Below are 22,720 nucleotides of genomic sequence, written 5' to 3'. Positions count from 1 at the left end.
ATAAGAACACATGAATCAAATCAGAACACATAGACATGTTTAAATTATATTATTCCTGAAGTTATCTCAGGTGTCCTTCACAAATAAATATGCTCATACAAAAGAAAGGAAAGATGCTCCTTTGACTCTTCATCATGAACTTCTCTTACCAACCACAGTTTCCTCACATCATAATTCTACATTAACAGTCTGAATTAATCTGAGTATATATAAAACAATCAATGACTTCCGACAACAGCTCCAGCCGACCAATCAGCACACGGTGCAGCTCAAGCATTCAGGATCATTAACTGCTCTTACTGTAATTCATCAATAACAGCACGTCAGACGAGAGTCAACACAGGGACGGGACTGTGGTAGAAAATATAATGCACTGACACATATAAAATCGATATATAATATATAACCAAGCTAAACGTGTGTGTGTGTGTGTGTGTGTGTGTGTGTGTGTGTGTGTGTGTGTGTGTGTGTGTGTGTGTGTGTGTGTGTGTGTGTGTGTGTGTGTGTGTGTGTGTACGTGTGCAATGAGAAGTACATTTGGGGGTAATAATCCACAGCCTGTTTGCTTCTCCTGGCTCTGAGAACAGGAAGCAGAAACACCTGCAAGCGAGTGTGTGTGCGTTTGTGTGTGTGCAGGGAACACTGAGGTGGCTGTTGTTTTCATGCCAGCCATCCGGATGCTCTCCCTGCCCACTGCCCTTTTTCATTCACATCCACCATGCGTGTGTTTTTGCATATCCCTGTGTGTGTGTGTGTGTGTGTGTGTGTGTGTGTGTGTGTGTGTGTGTGTGTGTGTGTGTGTGTGTGTGTGTGTGTGTGTGTGTGTGTGTGTGTGTGTGTGTGTGTGTGTGTGTGTGTGTGTGTGTGTGTGTGTGTGTGTGTGTGTGTGTGTGTGTGTGTGTGTGTGTGTGTGTGTGTGTGTGTGTGTGTGTGTGTGTGTGTGTGTGTGTGTGTAAAATGCTGCACACCCAGTGCCAGCTGCCTCATCATCACTAGTGACAGGGTGCATTAGTCCACAGAATATACAAACACACATGACTTTTGCAGGAATGAGACTTTGACAGGCTAAATTGCAAAGAAAAACAAAAAACACGATTCACTTCCAAATAACAAGCATCGCTCACATTAATGGTATGAGCGTTGGGAGTATTCGACCGCTGATCACAGACCCAGAGATGCGGGTCAGTTAATTTTGTAGGAGAGTATGGTCACAGAGCAATGCCACATGCGTGTGGGAGATGCAGACTTACTTTGTGCACTCATTGAAGAGCTCCTTACACGGAGTCTGCTCCAGCCTCTCCCGACACCCAGCAACTACATCCTGGGGTACGTCTGGCAGATGGGCGGCCGACTTGGGGGTAAAGAGGCAGAGACAGATAGAAACAGAAGTGAGATGTTGGCGTAATAATAATAAAACTGATCAAAACGGTATATGTCCACTCGACCCTAGTCTATATGAACCTATATAGTCTGTCTGGTAGAGATGGCAGAGATCTCTTTGTGGTTATAGTTAACACAATAACAGTTTGTGGTATATGTATGCAACACTTGTATACATAAAAAAAACTAGACCAAACAAATTTGGCCAGCATATTTCCTCTTTTCAGCAATGGACAAGATGTTTCCTCTATCATCAACTGAAGTACAGATGAGTCTTTGCCAATTATGTTCATTAACCCATACCAAAAACAAACCACAGTGTAAACACAGCCCTATGCAGATAGGGGCGTTAGGCTGACATCACACACCTTTGGACAAAGATGATAATGTCCACAGTAAATCATACGTGACAGATTTCTGGCAAATGTGGCCAGTATTTCAATTGTAATTAACATCAAACCATCGAACAATTGTTTTATTTAAAATTAAGTATGAAGTACATTAAAAAAGTTTTTAAGTGTTAAATAAAATTGTTTAATTAAAAAGATGAACTGCAAAATGTAACCATTTAATCATCTTTGACTAATATCAAAATAATTTCTTGTGTCCGTATCATCCGGCTCTGTTAGCATGTGCGTGTGTGTCTCACCCCGTTGTGGAAGTATGTGTCTATAAGATTCACTCCACAGTCCCTCCTCTTCTCATCAGGAGCGAGCTGATACATGGCCTGTCGGAGAAGAACAGAAGCGTGAGGCACCACAACAGCGCAGGAAGCCATTTTTTATATCTTTCCAAATAAGGTCGGAGAGAGACAAGACACAGAAAGCAAGAGAAGAAGGGAGAGAAAAGGAGGAAGGGCCAGAAGGAAGGGTGGGGGGTTGGTTAATGAGAAGAAAGACAGAGAAAGCAATTAAAATAAGACTGAGCGTGGGACCACAGGCAAATAGAGATGTTACTGATGACCAAATATCATCTTATTTAAAGCAGTAAACTAGCAACTGTGTTCCCTCTTCACACATAGCCCGTTACATCAGTCACCTACCAGGATGATGCCACAGATCTCACCCCATCGCACCAGCACAGATTGTGTTTTTGGTCAAATATGGCTGTCGGCAGGGAGATGGACTGGAGTTTGACTGCCTCGGACCATATGTTTTGTTTGAAAACAAGCTCGGCGGACTGGAATGGGACCAAGTCGTGCCACTACACATCACAGCCAGGGTATGAAGTTATCAGTGGGACCAACAGCATGTTGAGCGCTAAAATATTTGTTTAATTTCTGGAGTTTTTGTCAGCCAGTGCAAGAACGTGTGACTCGCAGCGCACATATGTACGTGCCTGTCTGCCTACCTTGAATATGACTGATGTAGGTTCTTATTAAATAAGCATGATTCCCCCCTGTTTTCCTTTCTCGCATACCTCCAGGGGCCTAGACACAAGCTCGGGCCTGTGTTTGCCTGCTCACCCAGGGGACCTGCCTCTGACGTGGGCTTGACCTCATGGAGGAGTGCATGGAGGAAGGGGAGGGGTCTGCTTTCTGACAGCCTGTCTAAGGCGGTAATCGCCCCGCACGCCCACCCCACCAACACCTCATGCCTGCCAACAAGAGCAGGCAAAAGACCAAGACTGACTTTCCTCTCCTACTTCTTGCTCTGCGGGGGCCGAATCACGCCAGTCCCATGAAAGAGAGATCGCAGGGACAGACAAGGTAAAAGAGGATGTGTGAGAGAATGGAGTGATGTTGGTTATAGACTCTTACCACAGCATCCATGAACTCAATGCAGCGTTTCAGCTCCGGCCTGGTGTCACAGTACTGACGGAATAACAGCCGCCCAATGGGCTGCTTCTCACATAGACTTGTGTAGTCCCTCTCTACAAGGAGGACAGGAGAGAAAGAGACAAAGGGGTGGGGGCAGATGGAGAAATGTTATTATTAAATTTAAAAAAGAGGCACATTCAATTCCAGGCAGGACAAGAACTTAAAAAGTGTAACTCTTAACTTAAAATAAAGACAGAGGATCTGTAACACCCTTTTTCAAAAAATGCAGTAAACAGAGGCTGAGAAAACAGTTAAACAGGAAGTGAGAGGAAAAAATATTGTACATTTGCTTATATTGCGCTTCCCTACAAAATAAACCAACTGTATGTCCGTATCCATGCTTTCTGTATGTGTGTAAGCCTATTTGTGTTTGTGTGTGTGTGTGTGTGTGTGTGTGTGTGTGTGTGTGTGTGTGTGTGTGTGTGTGTGTGTGTGTGTGTGTGTGTGTGTGTGTGTGTGTGTGTGTGTGTGTGTGTGTGTGTGTGTGTGTGTGTGTGAGTTGATGTTTTCTGTGCAGCTGGCCCCAGCTTATTAGGACTAATGGCGTCCAATTGAGTCATATTTCCTCTGGTTCCAAATGAGGAAGAAGACCCAGGACGTTTTCCATCACTGACTGACAGTGAGGACACACATACAGAAAGACAAGATAAACATACAAACAAAAATAGGCCACACACGTTCACATACACATAAACGCCTGTGGCCTGAGGAGGAGGAGGAGGAGGAGGAGGAGGAGGAGGAGGAGGAGGAGGAGGAGGAGAGATGCATGGGATGAACATTTCTGAGTAGTGACAGCTACAGGACAACCTCCCACAGCGGGCTAAATCAAATCTCCACAGCAGCCCTGCAGCTGCACAGTTTATTGCACAGCATTCCCCTCTGCTCTGCAGCTCAGCGCTCCACATTCAGACTCACCACTTGTACGACCACAAGATCTAAGTTATCAGTTTGTTGGCAAACAGAAGAGTGCAGAGATATTTTATTGCTTCCCTTTTCACTGTGTGACCGCTGTGTTTTCAATTCGAAGAACAAAAGCTCTCTGAGAAAATCCCGCTGCCTTCAGACTACGCCTTTTCATCTTTGATCACCAAGTTTCTGGAGGTTTGCTTTGGTGTTTCCCTATCAGCTGTGCTCAGCTGTGAGCCGGAGCTCGGAATTTCCCCGTGCACTCCTGGTTGATGAGAGCAATTTTAGGGCATCTGTGCAGCAGAATAATGTTTACTTGAACTCCTGAGTGTTTACCCCGGTATCATTGAACCAGGTGAGGACAGCTCCGTTTGAGCTGCTTACAGTCAAATAACACACAGTAGACATGTATATATATATATATATATATATAATTTTAACCTGATTAAAACATTAGTCTGAATAGGACATTGTCCTGTTCACAGCATTCTCAGATAACATTGACCGGAATAAGGAATTATCAAATATGTGGAGTATCTCGAACTTAGTCTCATTATGTGGACATGACTACATCTTAATTGCATTCTAAAAAAAATTTGAGTTCAAGTGGGTAATAAGGTTTTAAACTGCAGGCAGGGATGTTTGATGTACGAGTTAGTGGACGTCATGACGACATGAGTCATTATCAGAAGCCGTTTTCAGACATGTCAAGCGGAAGATCACCGGAGATTTGGGTCCGGACTTTCTACGCAGTTTGCCTTTCACACAAGAACAACGCATGGGGGTTCTCCACTCATATGCTTTCATAAATTCTCCGCAGAATTACGGTGAGGGATGGTGCAGCATTTTTTTGGGACATTACATCGAAAAATGTGCCGGCTCTTATCACCACAATCTCTCTTAACATCTTCGCTGTTGTCTTCTGCCTGTTTGGCACTGCTTTTTCATACTGATATATTTATATTCCATTTGTTCTTCTCATATTTGCATATGCATCACACACACCACACACCACACACCACACAACACACAACACACAACACACAACACACAACACACAACACACAACACACAACACACAACACACAACACACACACAAACTCGTGATCAATCCAGCGGGGAACTCCTGCTTCTCACATCAGATTATATGGACTTTCTGCAGAGTTAAAACTAGGGGGCTAGGCGAATAAAGTTTGCAGAAACTCCAGAAACTCTCACCCACACATTTGCGTTCACACGTACACATCCTCCAGAGAAATTGCAAAGAATCTCCAAGTTCACTTCATGTCTGTAACATGTAAACGTGAATATGAATAGAATATTCTATTATCAACTCAGGTAAACATCTTGAATGGAGTAATGTCTTATTCAGAACAGGGTCAATAGTTGGAATATTATTGTCCACGCAAACATAACGTGCAACTTTTTTCTCATGGGAATATAACTTATCTCCTGTTCCATGTAATTACAACAAAAGATTTCAAAGATTTTGGGTTGACACACAGGCTCCATATCCGGTTCCAGTATCTTGTTGGAGAACAGGTTCTGATGGTTTCCACCTAAATACCAAAGTGGCTCTTAGATCCCACCCTCTGCTGCATCACAGCAAAACTGCTCACTGTTTAAGGTGACACTCAAAGTGGTGGAGCAAAAATCCCAGAAACTGTTTTACAATGTTCTTGAAGAGGTTTCCATGTTCTTAGTAACTTTCCCATTGGGTAACTCATATGATTCAAAATAATTATGCCACAATGATACAATATATCGATATATATTTAACATATTTTTGCCTACATGTCAACAGCTATTCAAGATACCATAATTGTGTACGTTCTGAGCCTTCCTTCAAAAATGTGGCAAACAGTGGCAAACCAAGAATGCTAATTTAATTTGTCAGACTTTTTTTTTATGTGGTCACAGGCCTCTTCTATCACACATCTCCAATTTCTCGGAAGGCATGGAGCAGTCTCAGCATGAACGTGTTATTTATTGTCATTACACAGAGAACTGTGATGTGGCAACACCCAGAAACTCATTTAAATATCTATTTATGTCAGAATTGAATGGTAAATGAGAACTGTCTAAAATCGTAGAATAAAAGAGATAATTCTTGAGAAACGGTTGATGAAATTGATCTTTTTATTCATACCACATTGACCCTGGGTTTGTCTAGTTGCTTTCAGACAAGCACTGAAGTCCCCTGATTCCACGCACTTTCTCCAGAGGAAGTGCCTGTTTGAACGCAAATGTCAAAGTAAGAGTCTTGGGATTATCTGAAAAAGTGGTCTCATACACGTAGAAGACCCCAAAGATGTTAAGACAGATTGTGGTGTTAATGCCAATTCTCTGGACTTTATCTGCAGGCCATGTCTGTAAACGTGCGTGTGTGTGAGAGAGAGAGAGAAAGAAAGTGGGGAAAATACAGCGAGAGAGACAGCAAGGTGTCAGAGAAAAATGGAGCAGGAAAATGAGTAGTGAAAAGTGGGCGGGAGCAGTTGAAAAGCTTGAACTAGTCTGGACTAGTAACTGTCAGAAAGTGAAGTGAGCTGCAATCACATCTTAATTAAAACTCCAATTTAGGCCAAGACAGAGCGAGTTAGTGAGACAGCGAATGGCTTCTAAAATGTGCACAAATGCAATTGTTTGAAATATTGAATTGTGCACACCATTGAGGCACAGACTCACAGTCAGTACTGCTGCGGCTGCTGCGCATTTGAGAGCTGTTAGCCTCCGTAAAACTGGTTTCAGGAGGAGGTGGAACAAAGCTTACACGTCCGTGATCAAAAGCAAAAGGTGCACATGAACCATATGTGCTGCAGGGACGCCGGAATAAAGAGGACAGTGGGAGACAGAAGGGGAGGAACAGAAAGGTAAAGCGGTCAGAGGCTGGCAGACAAAGTGGCTGCAGCCGACATAATGTAATCTGGGCTTCCTAGAAGTACTGCACACTTGTCAAGGCTAAGGTCAAACGCCTGACATTACCAAGACACAACAAAGACACAGTTATCAGTTGCTTTACTGTATCCTTCAATCCACTTTGCCTACGTGGTGCATGGGCATGTGTGTGCGTGTCGCAGGTGTGTATATGCACATGCACATGCCTACACGTCAGTGTGTTTAGGTACTCAAAGGGGATTATTTTGATCTGTGCTCAGTGTGATAGGGAAATTACGCAATAGTGTCTATGTAATAGTGACGTATGTAACCCTGAACAGCTGCTGCCTGCACACACACACAGAAATAGAGGCACATACAGTCCATTATTTTGAATCCTCTGCAAAGTCTTAATCCAAATGGCAATATATATGCAAGATATGACAATCACAATGCTTCTTCACACTTAAGGTGACATTTATGGGCTGCTTTTGGAGTAGATATCATCTTTTATCACTGCCGACGACAGATACATTCAAGCTTATGATAATTGGATCGGTGGGTGACGGTGTGTGATGTGAAGACACCTCCATGAGGAACACAATCGACACTGCATAAGAGATACAAGGACGTGCAGCCACATCTCTTTCACTCTGCCTCCCTCGTGTTTCTCTCCCTCGTTCCTCTCCTTAAGATATCTGTCCTCCCGTTGTAAAAACCTCTGTCTTTGTTTCTGATTTTCACTCACTCTCTCTTCATGACTCTCCTGTTCTCAAGTGGTAGAAAGCGGGATGGAGGGAGAGATAGAGATAGTTGGAGGGGGAGGCACGGAGATAGAAAAGAGGGAGGGAGAGAATGTGGGGGAGGGTTGCACTGCAATCTCTGGCAGAGATAGCTGTGACGCACTATTACGCACACACATACAGGCACCAGCACACACACATAAACACACGGAGTGCTCTGGCATTCAGAGAACCTCAGTGTGTGGAAGGGATGTTGAGATAATAAAGCCTAAGAGTAGAGCACTTTTCTGGCCACAAAGAGAAAATCCTGCCCCTACCCTCGAGTCAAACCTGGATTCAGAGAACAGGAAGGAAGCAGGACTGACTGATATTTAGATTTGAATGTAGACACGCACAAAATATTAAGAAAGAGAGTGAGACTAAGAAACGGCTTCCAAACGGATTCCCTGTGTCAGATAGACACACACAGACACACACACACCCACACACATTGTGTTTCCTGTCCCTTGCCTGTAACTACGGGCGGAGACGGGTAGAAACAGGAAGGAAGTCCAATCTGAACTTCCTCCCGCAGTCAGATACACCCCAAAGACTCAGCATGGCACGATATGTTTCTGCCTCACGCACTCACATACATTCCCTCATTTCTTACCGATGGTGCGACGGAGCTCCTCACACTGGCTGATGTGCGGCAGCTTTAGCATCTCCTTCCATTTCTTACTGCGGCCGTTTCTCTTCCCACCTCCACCTGAGAGACACGGAGAGAAGAGATGTAAATCAGCACATCAATCAGGTCACTGTTAATCACTGTACTTGAGTCTTCAACCACATACATCTGATGGCAATTTCAACGCACGAACAAGATACCCTGCCAAGTGTGTTTGTGCGTGTGCAAGTGCGAGCATGTTGACCTTGCAGTAACCACAGGCAGGGACAGCTGGTTCATCTCACCAGTCACCTCTATGCATCATGACAGAGCATGTGGTGAAGAATGTTGACAGCTTCAAAGATCATCAGATACACACACACAGCTCTTTCCCTGGAGCTCAGTCAAACATTAGCCAAACATAACGTTCATGGGCTATCTCACACACAAACACACAGGGAGAGTGGTACTGGGAAGTTCTTTTGGCCGCTCAGAAGACCCTGGTGTGAGAGATGATTGACCTCTAGGTAGAACCAGAGTCTTCAAATTGCCAGGGGTCATCCAATATATTTCACATGCACATTCCAACAGCAGCACGGGTGTGTGCATGTGAAGAGAAACAGTCAAATCGGAGGTATTTACTCCTGGAGGCAGACAGAATGTATGTATGCCCGCGCAAGAGTTGTTTATGTATGAACGCAACAATTTGTTGGTTACAACTTCTCAAATGCAAAGACTTTCTTATTTAGATTTAGTTCAGCATTGTAAAACATCACTTTTAGCTCTGGCAATGTGAGATGGACATTTTACATTATTTTCTGACATAATGATTAACGTGAAAAACTCCAAGGCCCAACAGACAGCTTAAATCCATTCAAGCTGCACTAAATTGGACACACTCATAGATATCAGTCTTATTATTATGCCTGATTTTTTTCATCAAGATTGATGTGTCATTTCCTAGGAAATCAGGGAGAATGTCAAAAAACACCCTAGAGAAACTGAAAATCTGTTTTGGTACTTTTTGCGCAATCCTGCTTACGAACAAACCCACATATGGACACTTTGGACAGAGGCAAAAACATAACCTCTGTGCTGCTTGTAAAAATAATCATTAGAGAGGCAGCTTGATAGGAGAATGACTAGGGTGCATTTATTCATGTTAAACTTCTCTCTCTGCCCCTATTCCCTATCTGCCTCTATATAATTATCTAATATCCAAGAAAGTTGAAAAAACCAGAACACATCCAAAATACACTGCTCAAAAAAAATGAAGGGAACACTTAATCGTCACAGTTTAACACCAAGTTAGTTAAACTTCAGGGATTTCAATCTGTCCATTTAGAAAGCACGACAGATTGTGAATCAATTTCCCTACTCTGGTGCAAATGAAATGACAACAGGTGCGATGGAGAGGAAAAAGCAAGACAACCCACAAAAATGGAATGGCTTTTTCATGTGATTAATGCAGATTTTTAACTTGAATAAGTTGTTAATCAAGATCTGATGTGTGATCTAAGTGTTCCCTTACTTTTTTGAGCAGTGTACATATCCTTTATAAGTATAGAACTTTTCTTTGCGGTAAACATTTTTATTAAATTTATTTTGTCAGAACTCTGATTTAAAGCCAAATGTAGGGGTATGTATCGTTTGAAGACAACAATAATACATATTGAATTTTAAAGAAAGTTTATGTAACTAAAGTCCTCTTCTTCCTTGTTGATAAAATCCAACAGCTGCTTTTTCTTAAAGGAAAAACAAAATGCCAAACTGCCGTTAATATAAAACATCTGATGGAGCCTTCAGCTCTTAGTAAGAAACTTTATAAATGCCAGAGGCCAATCGCTTTCCATGACTTTTATCTCATTCGCCAAACTTTTCAAAGGCGACTTGGATTCTGGTAAGTTTATTTGATGACACGCTTGAATTTCGATACCAAATGTTGAAACAAAAGAAAGGCCTTTTTCCATTAACTCTCTTTAAAGCATTCAAACATGTTTACTACAAAGCCCCTTACAGATTTTAACAGACCAAGATACATTTTCACATACAATCTAGTGATTGTTAAGTAAGAATCATCATATTGTTTCTGTTGTCTGTCTCTATGCATTGCACTGTAGGTAATATGTTACCTAAGTTTGGCAAAAAGGCTTCCTTCATTTTAATGCACCCATCCATCCATTCATTATCTATACCACTTATCCTTAGAGGGTCACGGGGGAGCTGGAGCCAATCCCAGCTGTAATTGGGTGAAAGGTGGGGTTTACCCATGGCAGGTTGCCAGTGTATCGCGGAGCCAACAGAGACAAACAACCATTCAAATTCACATCTACGGTCAATTTAGAGTCTTTAATTAACCTAACCCCAATCTGCATGTCTTTAGACTGTGATTAATCTGGGGTAACTGAAGAAAACCCACACAGACACCGAGAGAACATCACAGTCCACAGAGAAAGACCTCGGGAGAACCGGGACTTGAACTTAGTAAGAACATACTGTCCAATCTTGATGCAAATAAAGCTTATAAATATATATATATATATTTCAGAGCTGTGTTAAGACACCAGATTGATGAATCTGCTCGAGATCGAGTGAACCATGTACACAATCTGAGGATGACAGGGAGGGAAATCCTCTGGCCTCTAAGTTCACGACACACCAGCTGGCCCGGCAGTGACACGTGACAACTTCAATACAAAAACATACAGGGGTCGATGGGGTCAAACACATGCGAAACAACGCCCTACAAACACACAGGCACTGTATGGACAGTGTGTCTGCTCTCACTCTTACACAAACCTCCTGGGCTGTGCCGCGCAAGATCGATTTTTCACTGCGCCAAAGCAAAGCTCATGACGAGCCCTTGTGTGTCCATTAGAAACAGAGCATCCAGCCAGGCACAGAATGCACTATGGAGGAAAGGCTAATATTGAGTGTATCCCAGTTCACCAAATTATATGACACAAGTTTACGTGTATTTCAGGGGAGAACAGCTATATCATGGAAACACATTTTAAAATCAGGTAGGAATGTTAGGCATGTTTTCAGTCACATAGGTCTTTTTTGGTAGCGTAAATGTGTGGAGGAAAAGCTCTGAACAAAACAGACAGCTTAGTGCAGACCAAGGGCCATACGCAGTGAAAATCACTTACTAAAGCTGCTTTTAGATGTGCGAGCGTGAAGCACAGCCAAACACATAGAAGACACCAAAGAAGATGTCAAGGGAGCTTTTAGTGATGAGGGCAAATGCCGTTGTCGATATGTTGTCAATAAGAACATGTGATCTCTGCAGCAGAATGCATGTGTCACATTCGAACTCTGCCCGTTTCGCCACTCCTCACTCCAGAGATTTCTGTTATTGTGAACACGGCTGAGTAGAGAATCTCCTGCTGCGTTCGTTGTCCGTATGAGAGAGAGGAAGCAAACTCCCAAGAATGTCTGGACACAGATGCGTGGACATTCACCGGAGATCATGTCAGAAAAGGGATAATCTGAAAGGGCCTTAAGACCAACAAAGGATGGCAGTGTCATTGCTAGTCAATTAATAAATTAAGTCAATTAATGGATGAGCTGATCAACACAAAAATAAGTAGTCAATCAACCATTTTGATAATTGATTGACTGTTCCAGGGGGTCAGGGTTTGTTGTTTTCCCCTGAACTAAACAAGACATTTAAAGACTTTAATTCCACCCCAGGAAAGTTTTATTTTAAATGTGTTTTCTGTTCATAAACTGAAACTTAGACAACAATTGAAAGAGCCCTACTTGTATCCTGTACAGACAACTACACTGTGGCTGAAATGTGACCTAAACTTGAGGTCGAGTGGGAAAAAAGAATGAAAGAACGACTCAGAGAGGATCAGGGGGAAATGACAAAAGTGGAAAAAAAGGTACCGACTAGAAAAGAAAGACAGGGATTTGAAAGCCGAGGTTCAGAAGAGAGCGTCTGTGTGTATGCGAGTGAATGTGTGCGTGTGTGCACATGCCTGTCAGAGCCGGCTGGGCCACCCCACCCTGTTTAATGTCACTCTGACGTCAAAGCCATGTGTGCAGGCCCTTAATGCAGACAGGATGGAGCAAGTATTTATTGAACTTTGGTTCTCCCCTCCGAGAGAACGGGGCCCTCCATAAACACTGACTCCAGGGCAGTTTTGCTCATTCACTGCCGAGCCGAAGCCAGCGCTGAGATCATCGCACAGGATCCTGGGACAGGGCTGCGCATGTGCGGCAGTGACGAGATTCAAACGCTGACAAAGGCCGATGTCAAAATGAGACTCAAGCTGCTTGACTCTGGCGACGCACATTCATTTGCTTAGCAGCTTTATTGACACATGGGGCATCCTGGTCGCACAGCAGGCAGATGTGTTGAACATGGCGCACATCTCTGATTTGAGTCACACAACCTTACATCATCCCCTTCTCTTTTTCCTCATGTTGCCTGTCACCTATGATAATACTCAGCTCATTTAAAACAACTCTATGGAACCAAAGTCTTGCCCATTGATAAGAGTCCTACAGACTGTAGTTTAAGAAAGGGGACATAGAGTGCCAAGTGGCACCAAAGCAAAATGTAACAGTGTGTCAGCAGGCAAAGGCCTACTCACTTTGATCTCATTTGTTGCACAGTTTAAAGCAGGAAGCTAAGCCTGCATATATGTTACTGCATTTTCAGTAGTAACCCTGCTACGGATAAACCTGGCATCCACACTACAGCTGAAATGTTTGGAAAGGCTGCTGAGCCTGTTTTAGTTTGAAAACTCTGGTGGCTGCGCTTTAGACTGGGCCGGCAGAAATGGGAATGTTTTGAAACACTCCCAGCCGCTTGCTGATTGAGTCTTTTTGGTCACGACGTAGCCTTCGCTGATTCAGAGGACACCAACTGACATAGGCCTCAGCTACCAGTGCAGAACACAACATGGTCAATCAATTACAAGTGATTACTGTTGTGTTTTCTGCTTCACAGCTGTTGTGCAGTCAAATTCTGTATTTTACAAATATACAACTGCTTACTAGGACACTTGTAGCATGTGTATGCCAAGTGTACATGAGGTCATGTGATATGCGTTTTCATAAATGTAAGTATGGACTGGGATTAAAACTGATAAGGACCCAAACCTCTCATGTAGACAAATCATTTTAGTTTTAAAAAAGCTCTTTGGCTTGTATGTCTCTGTCTGTCTGGAGTGAGCTGTATGAGTGCATCAGTCAATGCTCATTTATGGGTCCTTTCTGTCTCTGCTCCGTTTCCCCCCCGTGAGCGGCTGCAGCTTTCACATGCTCGTACTGCGCGTGCAGCAGAACAGTCTGACAACACCATCCAAAAACTGCTCCTCTCCCTTTCATCTCAAGTGGGAGAAGGAGCCAGACAGGAGGAGGTCACTCACAGTAGAATGTGGCAGCATCATCTCAGAGCGAGTCCCCACCCACCCCACCATATCAGAGTTCACACAGCTTCCACCAAGTCAGATTTATACATTTTTAATGCCAGTTCAAATTGAGTTCATCACTTAGTTCACATTCAAAATGCTAAAGTGAAAAAATAAGACAGAGCTCACAGAAGACATCCCCGTGTAATAAATTAAATTATGACTCAAATGTTAAAATACCTAAACAGCATTTTAATTGCTTTCTATCTGTTGACTTTTTGTCTGGAAACAAGTAAAACTAGACTGGACACAAAATGTCTGCCAATATCAGCTCTACACAACTGATAAGCCATAAAAGATGGCTGTAAAAATGTCAACGGTACATTTGAGGTTATATAGAAAACGTGTTAATATCACATTGTTTGACCACAGCATTGAGTACAGTTCCTTGTCACAAATTAAATAAATCCATCACATTAGGTATTAGGGAAGTAACAATTCTCCAAATGCACCGTGGTTTGTTTTGTTTCTCAGTGGCCAATTTAAGGTAGCCTAACCTTTCAGTCCATATGGGACCAAAGGGATCACATGGATTAACTATAATTTAGTGATTTACCTGTGTTGAAGTTTTGGTGGTAAAATGAGAGTTGTTAAAAAAGTAATGGTAGTAATGAGAGTTCAACAGTAGAGGTGGCAGAGGGCTGAAGTTTAGCTATGATGGCTGTGTCTTCCTGTATCACAAGCCAGGACGTTTGTGTCACAGTTTCGGTCTCAAATTCAGAATCGTTACACCTCTGTGAGATTGTTGTCTGACATTTTACAATCACAATTCCTGTGTCCAACGGGTCAGTCAGATTTTGTATTGCAGTTTCAGGTTCCTTTTCATATTTAATACCAAATATGTCAAATACAAACAACAAGATATGAAACATATTCTATTCAGGTGACATCATTTTCTTTTTAAATGCTGATTTTGTCAAGGTTATTTTATAAGAAACAGCAACAGCAAGATTGGATTTAGTCTCCAAATCCGTTTAGAACTTAAATGACAACTGATTTAATAATAAGTAATTCATTGGAAAATGTATGGGTAACAGTTTTGTTGAATAATTGTGATAAGAATAATGCCTTCCTTGGCTAAAAGTCGCTGGAACACACAAGACGCTTTTTGCCATTTTACAGAACAAACAAATATCAGAGAATTAGTACGTTGTTTTAATGCAGTTATATTGGTAGATTATTTGACAATGGCAATACTAACCAGCTACAGCACTATCATTGAGTTATCCATCAACTCTATACTGAATGAGAGAACAAAAAAAATATGTGAAAACATAAAGGGATTATTTGACAACTAGACTTAATAATAACTAAAGACATAGATGTGATAAACTTAATAAAAACAGCACTTTAGAATGGAAGAGGTATTGGTGGCAACCTCTGCTGTGATTCCCAGCTTTTTTCAGATGTTACCCAGAACACAGAGCGGTGCGGTGCTGCTGTCTTCACAACCCGTCTTTAATTTTCATCACCATTTAGGAGAAGTTGCTGAACACGTGTCACATGCCGAAACTGAGAATAACAGCCACAAGGCCAGAAAATGCACGTCGTTTGTGACAGTGACAGAAAAGGCTTCCCAAACATTTGGCTACACGCTTTAACAGACGAGTAGATGATTGCTTTCCTAGAAACACAATGGAGGGCAAAAAATGAAAAAAAAATCCTGTGATCATGAAATGAAAAGTCAAAGAGAAGAGAAAAAAAGAGTGAAAAGGAAGAAAGGTATAACGTCAAACATGCTGAGAAGTAAGTCCATTGCATTTTGGCACTAACTATACAAACTTTTTCACCGGGATAATACTCCGGTGAGTATTCGGTACCAGCCCTGCCTCGTCTGATTTGTCCCTGCAGCAGCCGCATGTGCAGAGGTTCGGATTGGACGGCTGCAGTACTCTCCCAAAACCATTACTTAAATGGTAGGAAATGAGAGAGGGTCACTTTAGGGCCCATTGTAATACGAGCATGCACATGCACATGGGCACAATGGAGTCCTGCCATAATAAATGAATGGGTCTGTTGCCTTCCCAGTCACTCGAAAATACAGTGTGTGATTGGCCTGAGTAGCCTCTGATAAGGAAAACATTAGCTGCGAGTATCTTTGTTGCCTATTCAAAGCAAAGGCCTAGTGTTTGCACAAGGTAATCCATGTGTGTACTCGCACATCAGCTGAGAGAGAGAGGGAAAGAGAAACATGTGAATATCATGCACCGCTGCTTCCCTCTAATCCTCACCTCTCTCACATACCCCCATTCCCCTTTTTCATCCCCTCCCTGACTTCAGCTCCTTGTTCCCCTCCCCCATATAAACACATTTCTTCTCTTGCTACGTCTTCGTTAATTCTTTATGGCCAGACTCCCTCCCTCTCTCTCTCTCTCTCTCTCGCTCTCTCTCGATCCATATGGCACAGAGAGAAAAGGCTTGAATCATGTGCAAAAATGTGAAACCACATTACAACATCAGAGTCAATTTCGGGACACGACAACAAGGCACGAGGGGCTGGTTGTCACACGAGGTAGAGCAGGTTTTCATATGAGCACACAACCACACAAGTAGTAACAGGTCACTTTTGAGGACCATACGTGCTTGCTTTAATTTTCCCTCACCACTTCTTACCTAACACTAACCTTAAACACCCGAGACGCACACACCAGTACTTCTCATTCCAGCCGCGTGCTGTGGTGTTTTGCGAGACATTTCCTTCCTCCAGCCCATCTCTCTCTGTGTTTGAGATGTTCCATTAACTCGAGCTGAGACGTGCTTGAAAACTGACCCTTGTTTTCAGCGTCTTGAGGGAGAGAGGAGGGGGAGGGCGGTGAAGCCAACGTCGTGAGACTAATCTTGAGCAAGACGCGCAAGAAGATGTTTTGATTGTTAAGAGCACAAACTGTAAGGTTAATCATCTATATGTTATCTACAGCTGTCTCGCAGACGAAGACGCCCACTGCTTAATTTCATGGCCGTGCTGAAAGGACAGGAACACTAAGAAGCAGCCTCTCCAGCACTGAGCCCTTGAGTGTGGAACACATAGCACATATTACACCTTAAAGATAATCTCTGATAAAACAAAACATTTGAACCATATCTCAAAGCAGAACTGACAGTATTGAACAAAGGGTAGACTCAAAAATGATTTCCTTAAAAGTAGGGTTGGTAATTGGTTTCTGAAACCCTCTTCACATTCCGATACCCATCAATAAGTTGACATTTCATTCAAACCGAGTGAAATGATTGGTCGGCGTACCTGTCGCTCACTAACCGACCTGCCTGTCTGTGCACACCCTGTCAGTGTTGTCACTGCACATGACCGCAGTCTTCAGGCAGAGAGACATAGACAGCTGAAGCACAAACTACAGTAAGAAGTTAGCGAGTGAGTCAGGGAAAAGTCGGCTTCAAGCAGTTGTCAGGCAGTGTGTGCTCATGTGTTTGGGGAAGTAACTTTGACTAGAGAGCAGAGGGGAGGGGGTGCGATGCTTGGAAATGTTGTTTAAATATCCAAGATTAACCAAGCCTAGCTTTTAACTGGTGAAACATGAGGAACCTTGACATATAGCATGCATTATCCTGGACTCAAACTCTGCCCAACAACTGGAAACTCTTTTTAGAGAAACCAAATCTTTCTTTGAACCTGAAAAACCTGTAACTACACACTGTCTGATTTAGCTCGGAGGGAAGCTGCAGCAACGTCCCTATGATGTTCCTAAAAAAGTGCTTCTTTATGGTTCGTCATCCTGCCAAGAAGTTGTGCTAATGAACATCCCAGTAGCCACCAAGCAAAGCGTCGCTGCCACTGCCATGCGGCAGAGGTTGTGAACGCGACGCACAGAGTCTCATGCTCCGCACGGCCCATTTGTGGGTGTCATAACTGTAAAGTGAGTCCCACATCAAGGGACAGTCACAAAGCAATGTGTTTTATTAGCCTCAGCTGGAGGAAACACCCCAGAGTGATGACAACAAGTGTTAGCCTTAGCTATAGCCACAAGACTAATAAAGCCATGCTGACTAACGTCACGAAAAAACCCTCACAAGTCGTCAAAGAGGACCTGCTGGCCTACAATTTGAGCTGTGGTGGAGCCGAGAGCACATAGAGGTTAGTGACACCGACTCCAGACATTTGTAATGTTATGCTGAAAAACAAAAAAAATAATCAGAGTAAAGTTTCCAACTTGTAAGGTGGAAATGAGATATACAGGCAGGATTAAAGTTTCTTCTGTTTGTCAGAGGAATGTGAGCACTGGACTGTCTGCATTCCTTCTTCCTTTTAAAAAAAAAAAAACAGTTGCAATAATGACAGAAACTCATAAGTATTAACAAGTAAATGTGACTTCAGGGAAAAGAGGTAAGAGGAGTGTCATATTCATGTCCAGTCACTCTGTTCATCGTATATAAATAAAATAGGTGTGAAAATGTAATGTGGTCAAAATATGTTAATCTTGCCGGTATTGTTACTTGTATTGAAACTCAGCTGCACCAGTTAATCCTGTTTCTCTCTGTCCTCCGTTTCATTGCTTCTTGGCTGTGAAACATTTCTCCTCAAAACCCTCAATCTTAGGAACTGACAGTTAAGTCAGTGACAGAGGCACCATGACTATTTTACTTATTATTACTTCAAAAACAACCATTTTTCATTTTTATTTCATCATATAAAACTCATGTGATGTCATTAACTACAAATATAACTCACATCTGTTGAAAGTATTAGTCCAGGTAAACTCTTAACTAAAAAAGAATATTTGAGCAAACCGAGCAAAAAAAACGAAACCTCCTTGGCAGAGGTAACAATGGCAGAGGCAATGCACTTTTACTGACAACAACTGACATTATTATGTCAGTGTGGGCAACTTGATCTAGGTCCCTAGATGCTAAAGAGCTGTCACCTAAAAACTATAACACCCAGATCCTCCTCCTGCCTCTGTGGTGCAGAACATCACTCAAAACAAGGCGGTGTACAACAGCTAATACTTTAATGCTTTAATGCAAGTCCTCCAGTAGGTCGTTAAATGCATAAGCCGTAATGTCAACTTAAAAAAAAATTACAGTTAACCTCTGTGTTTTCAACTTTTCTTTGAAATTTTGCATCAGTGGTTGTCATCTGCCAAACCAGAAACACAAAGAGTTTCACAAAATAACTCCTGTAGAGTACAGACTAACTATATCTAATAATATCAGAGCCGATGTTTTTTAAATATGTAAACCTCAGCTTGGTTTTAATTGTTTACAGCATCAGGGGGAGATTAGGATTCACATCCGTTGACTTTTTCCTGCAAGAAGGAAAATATGTCTCAGAAACATTTTCCAGTAGCTGATCGGCCCAGCTTGCTTCTATCTGTGACACAACTTCATGTAAGGCTACCGGACACATTAAAGTTTATGTCCACGGTTGTTTCCCTTTTTCTTCTCTTAACTCATGTTTGTATGTGGAACGAATACAAAACAAGACCCTACGGTTTTGTTACTTATTGCTCTGACAAATAAATGGAATGAGGCAGGATATTTGACAGCTGAAGAGTAAGCATATTTTTTATTTAACAAACTTCACACCACCACCATCTGCTGCGCTGTGATAGGGTGCTCTGCCCACTCAGGTTCGGCAAAGTATTGTAAACAGTGGAGTCTGCGGGACAAACTATGACTCCACTGTTTCTAAATTACCGAGGGCTTTTAACTGCTTTATGCACTGCAGCTTTCAGTGAATATAAGCCAATGTGTGCACCAGTACCTGTATAAAATATACTGATCACATTCTATGGTAGTAACAGGTAGTAACAAATTTGAAAGGGTCTAGACTCACGAAACAATTACTGGTGTTAAAGATAAACAATGTGGACACGTACTGCTATGTTGAAAAATATTCTAGTAAACTTGGCTTAGTTTTCAAATCTTCATAAACTGTGGGTTGCATCTCTGCCAAAAGATATCCCTCCTGGGATTATCACAATCACCATTTTTTCTAAATTGTATTTAATCTCAGGGGGGCTATGGGAATGACTCCTTTTAACTTTAGGAGACCTCTTCCTCATGCACCCGTCTCTTAGGCAGTCTACCGGTAAGTAGCTCTGAGGCATAGATAACATCTAAATAATGTAAATGTGATGGTTTGTTACCTACATTTTGTACCAGATTGTATGTGTGAGATTCACAGCGTTGAGGGTAGAGAGCTGGGAACACTGTCGTTTCTAAACCACTTCCCTTGATGTGTCATTTCAACTCAAACCAGGCACACCACACCCCCTCTCACTCTCGCCACCCAGTTTCACATCAACAGGTACGAAAAAGTTTCGATCATCTTGTGAAAAGACTGACTGACGGATGTGTAGGGTGACATCTCTGGCCAAGTGTTATATCTGAGATGGAGAATCTTGCAAACCAACTATGAAAACGTCCAATTCTGCGTGCACAGTGGATTTTTAGACCGAGCACCAAACCGGGAATTCCTCTGTCATCTCCCCTCTCTTGCAGCGAGGTCAGCGAGTTACAGAACAAATGATTTAATGTCTTGCTCAGGGGCACGTCAGCAGGGCAAACTCTTGCTGACTCAGTGGCTTGGATTCAGCTCCTGCGGATGAAAAGCCGCCTCTGCATGCATGGTCCTGCTGCGACGCCACCTGCGTGCACGAAGGAGGCCGAAGACAAACCCCTCCGATGAATGGCCGCTGACCTCTGATGCACGGGAGCTGTTTTCTCTTGGGTTTTGTGCGATTAAACGTGGGGGGGTTAGTAACACAACCAGCGTCGTCTCTGTGACATATTGAAACATGTTGACAGCTACAAACATCCACCACTGGAAATGTGAATTAAAACCAAATTAGTCTCCTATGCACCGTACACAGATAAATAGGGAGCCATTCGCTTTTTTAATCTCTGTGATGATTAAGACGGGAGAAATATTTACAAAAAACAGCTTTTTGATGCTGCACAGCATTCTCCATGTTATACCAACTAAATGTAAACTTGGAAAGACGACCACTACAGATAATTGTCTTTACCGATTAATCTAATAATCAAATTCCCTCACATAAAATAAAGAACCATGACAACTCCAATGATTCCAAACGTATCAATATCCCAATCTTCTATTCAAAAAGCAACAGATGTGTTAGTGACTCTGGGGCCTCGTGTTGAGAGACACCAGGCTCCTCCTGGCCCTCTCTGGAGCCGCTGGTGACCACAGCTGGTGACAGGTATGGAGCCTGTGGAGCTGATCGGTGCACAACAACACTCAGGACCAGGCCTGGCTCCACTCGATGGCAGGTAGAGGGAAGCCTGCTGCCTCCAAGGGAGCTGCTGTGAGACAGATTCAGTGGGGCCGTGAACAATCCGTTTCACAGCAGTGTTTAGTCTTGAGCTGACGACGCACACTGAATAAAATGTGAGTCTTTTAGGCAGGGAGGGCCTCTGTGTGTGTGTGGGGGGGGGGGGCGGGGTGCTGAACCACGACCCCCTCGAGCGATGTATGTAAAAGCAAAATGGATCAAGTTGCACAATGTACTCTGGGACCGTATACACCAGGAACACCACCGCTGCTGCTGCTGCTGCTGTCCAGTGCGATTGGAAAGAGGAAAAAAACACGAGTGGAAATCGTTGAGCAGTAATAACACCCCCTCCTCTCTCTCTCCCTCCCTCTCTCTCTCTCTCCCCCCTCTGGGTGCTGATCCAGTATTGAACACCCACCTCGCGCCCACTCACAGGCCACCGAGCAGCCTCTCTGCTCTGCCACCTCCTGGAAAACAGATGGATACTCGCCTCCTCCTCCTCCTCCTTCTCCTCCTCCTCTCCTTCTCGTTTCACCCCCTCCAGGTGAGCTGCTGTGGCATCACCGGCCCACCGAGCAGCGGTAGCCCCCCGGGCCCACTCCCCCTCTACACCCAAACCCACCATTATCACACGATGAGGAGAGTCCATCCCAGCTGAAAAGCAGCACATCAGTCTCTTGTCACATCAAACCACTCGTCCACCTCCACAGCGAGGCTTCAGAGCCACAGTGACACAGGTGAGGAGGAGGAGGAGGAGGCTCGAGCCCCACTGCGCACATTCAGCTCCACGGCCACCGTCGTGTGGCGAGGATACACACCCTCCGACATGGTAAATAACCACAAAGAAAAGAACAAATGGTGCTTGTGAGAGAAAACCCCACTCGACCCATCCTCTAACGCGATGCTGCAGACCCTCCCTGCGTGGTTCATCCCCCCCCCTCAGCCCCAATGCTCCGCGGGCCCGGTGCTAACCTGCCCGGCGCAATGACACATATATGGAGCTGGAGGTGTTGGTGGTGGAGGTGGAGGCTACAAGCTGATGGTTCACTACCCAGTGTGCGCTGTGTTTTTGCCCGGAGACAAAGCGCTGCGCAAAGGGGATGAGGAGACGGAGGAAGCGTAAATCCCAGCGAGGAGGAAGAGGAAGAGGAGGAAGAGGAGGAGGAGGAGGAGGAGGAGGAGGACGGCTGCTGCCGCCGACAGCTCCGGGCTCTACCGTGACCGAGCCGCTGAGGAGGTGGAGGAGGAGGAGGTGGTGGAGGAGGAGGTGGAGGGTGAACACAACACAAACACACTGAAACGCCTCTTACCTTCTCTCGCCTTCAGCAGAACCGTGTTGGCCACGATATTTTCAATCTCCATTGTCAGAATGTGAGTCCGGAGCAGCAGCGACACATTTCACTCAGCGGAAAAAAAGACGTTGTGGGTTTTTTTTCCTCCTTCTTCTTCTTCTTCGTCTTCTTCTTCTTCTTCGTATCAAACGTGCCGACGGCGGGGAGGCTGCTGCTCGCCTGCGGGGCGGACACACATAGCCGGAGGTTCTAACGCTGCTCCTCGCTCCTCTCCATTGCTACACGGGTTGTTTTCTCTCGAAGCCGAGCCACGGAGCTGCGTGTGGTTGCGAACGGGGCTCGTTAGCATTCACAGCCTGACTCCCTACCCCTCTCTCTCTCTC

General features: G+C 43.7%; 1 protein-coding gene across 1 annotated transcript in view; it reads right to left on the bottom strand.

Annotated features, from left to right (window-relative positions):
• grk4 (G protein-coupled receptor kinase 4) overlaps positions 1-22,720 on the bottom strand; it is a 44,070-nt gene extending 21,350 nt beyond the window's left edge. Inside the window, exons 1-5 of the mRNA XM_061092107.1 lie at positions 22,356-22,720; positions 8,376-8,471; positions 3,140-3,252; positions 2,030-2,107; positions 1,251-1,351 (exon numbers count right to left, since the gene is read on the bottom strand). Of these exons, the coding sequence (XP_060948090.1) occupies positions 1,251-1,351; positions 2,030-2,107; positions 3,140-3,252; positions 8,376-8,471; positions 22,356-22,407 (440 nt within the window). The 5' untranslated portion in view covers positions 22,408-22,720. The remainder of the gene's footprint in view (positions 1-1,250; positions 1,352-2,029; positions 2,108-3,139; positions 3,253-8,375; positions 8,472-22,355) is intronic.

The sequence above is a fragment of the Limanda limanda genome, chromosome 2 (genome assembly GCF_963576545.1).
Source record: "Limanda limanda chromosome 2, fLimLim1.1, whole genome shotgun sequence".
Classification (NCBI taxonomy): domain Eukaryota; kingdom Metazoa; phylum Chordata; class Actinopteri; order Pleuronectiformes; family Pleuronectidae; genus Limanda; species Limanda limanda.
Note: the sequence above shows the minus strand (reverse complement) of the source record. Positions and strands in the feature narration are given on the sequence as shown.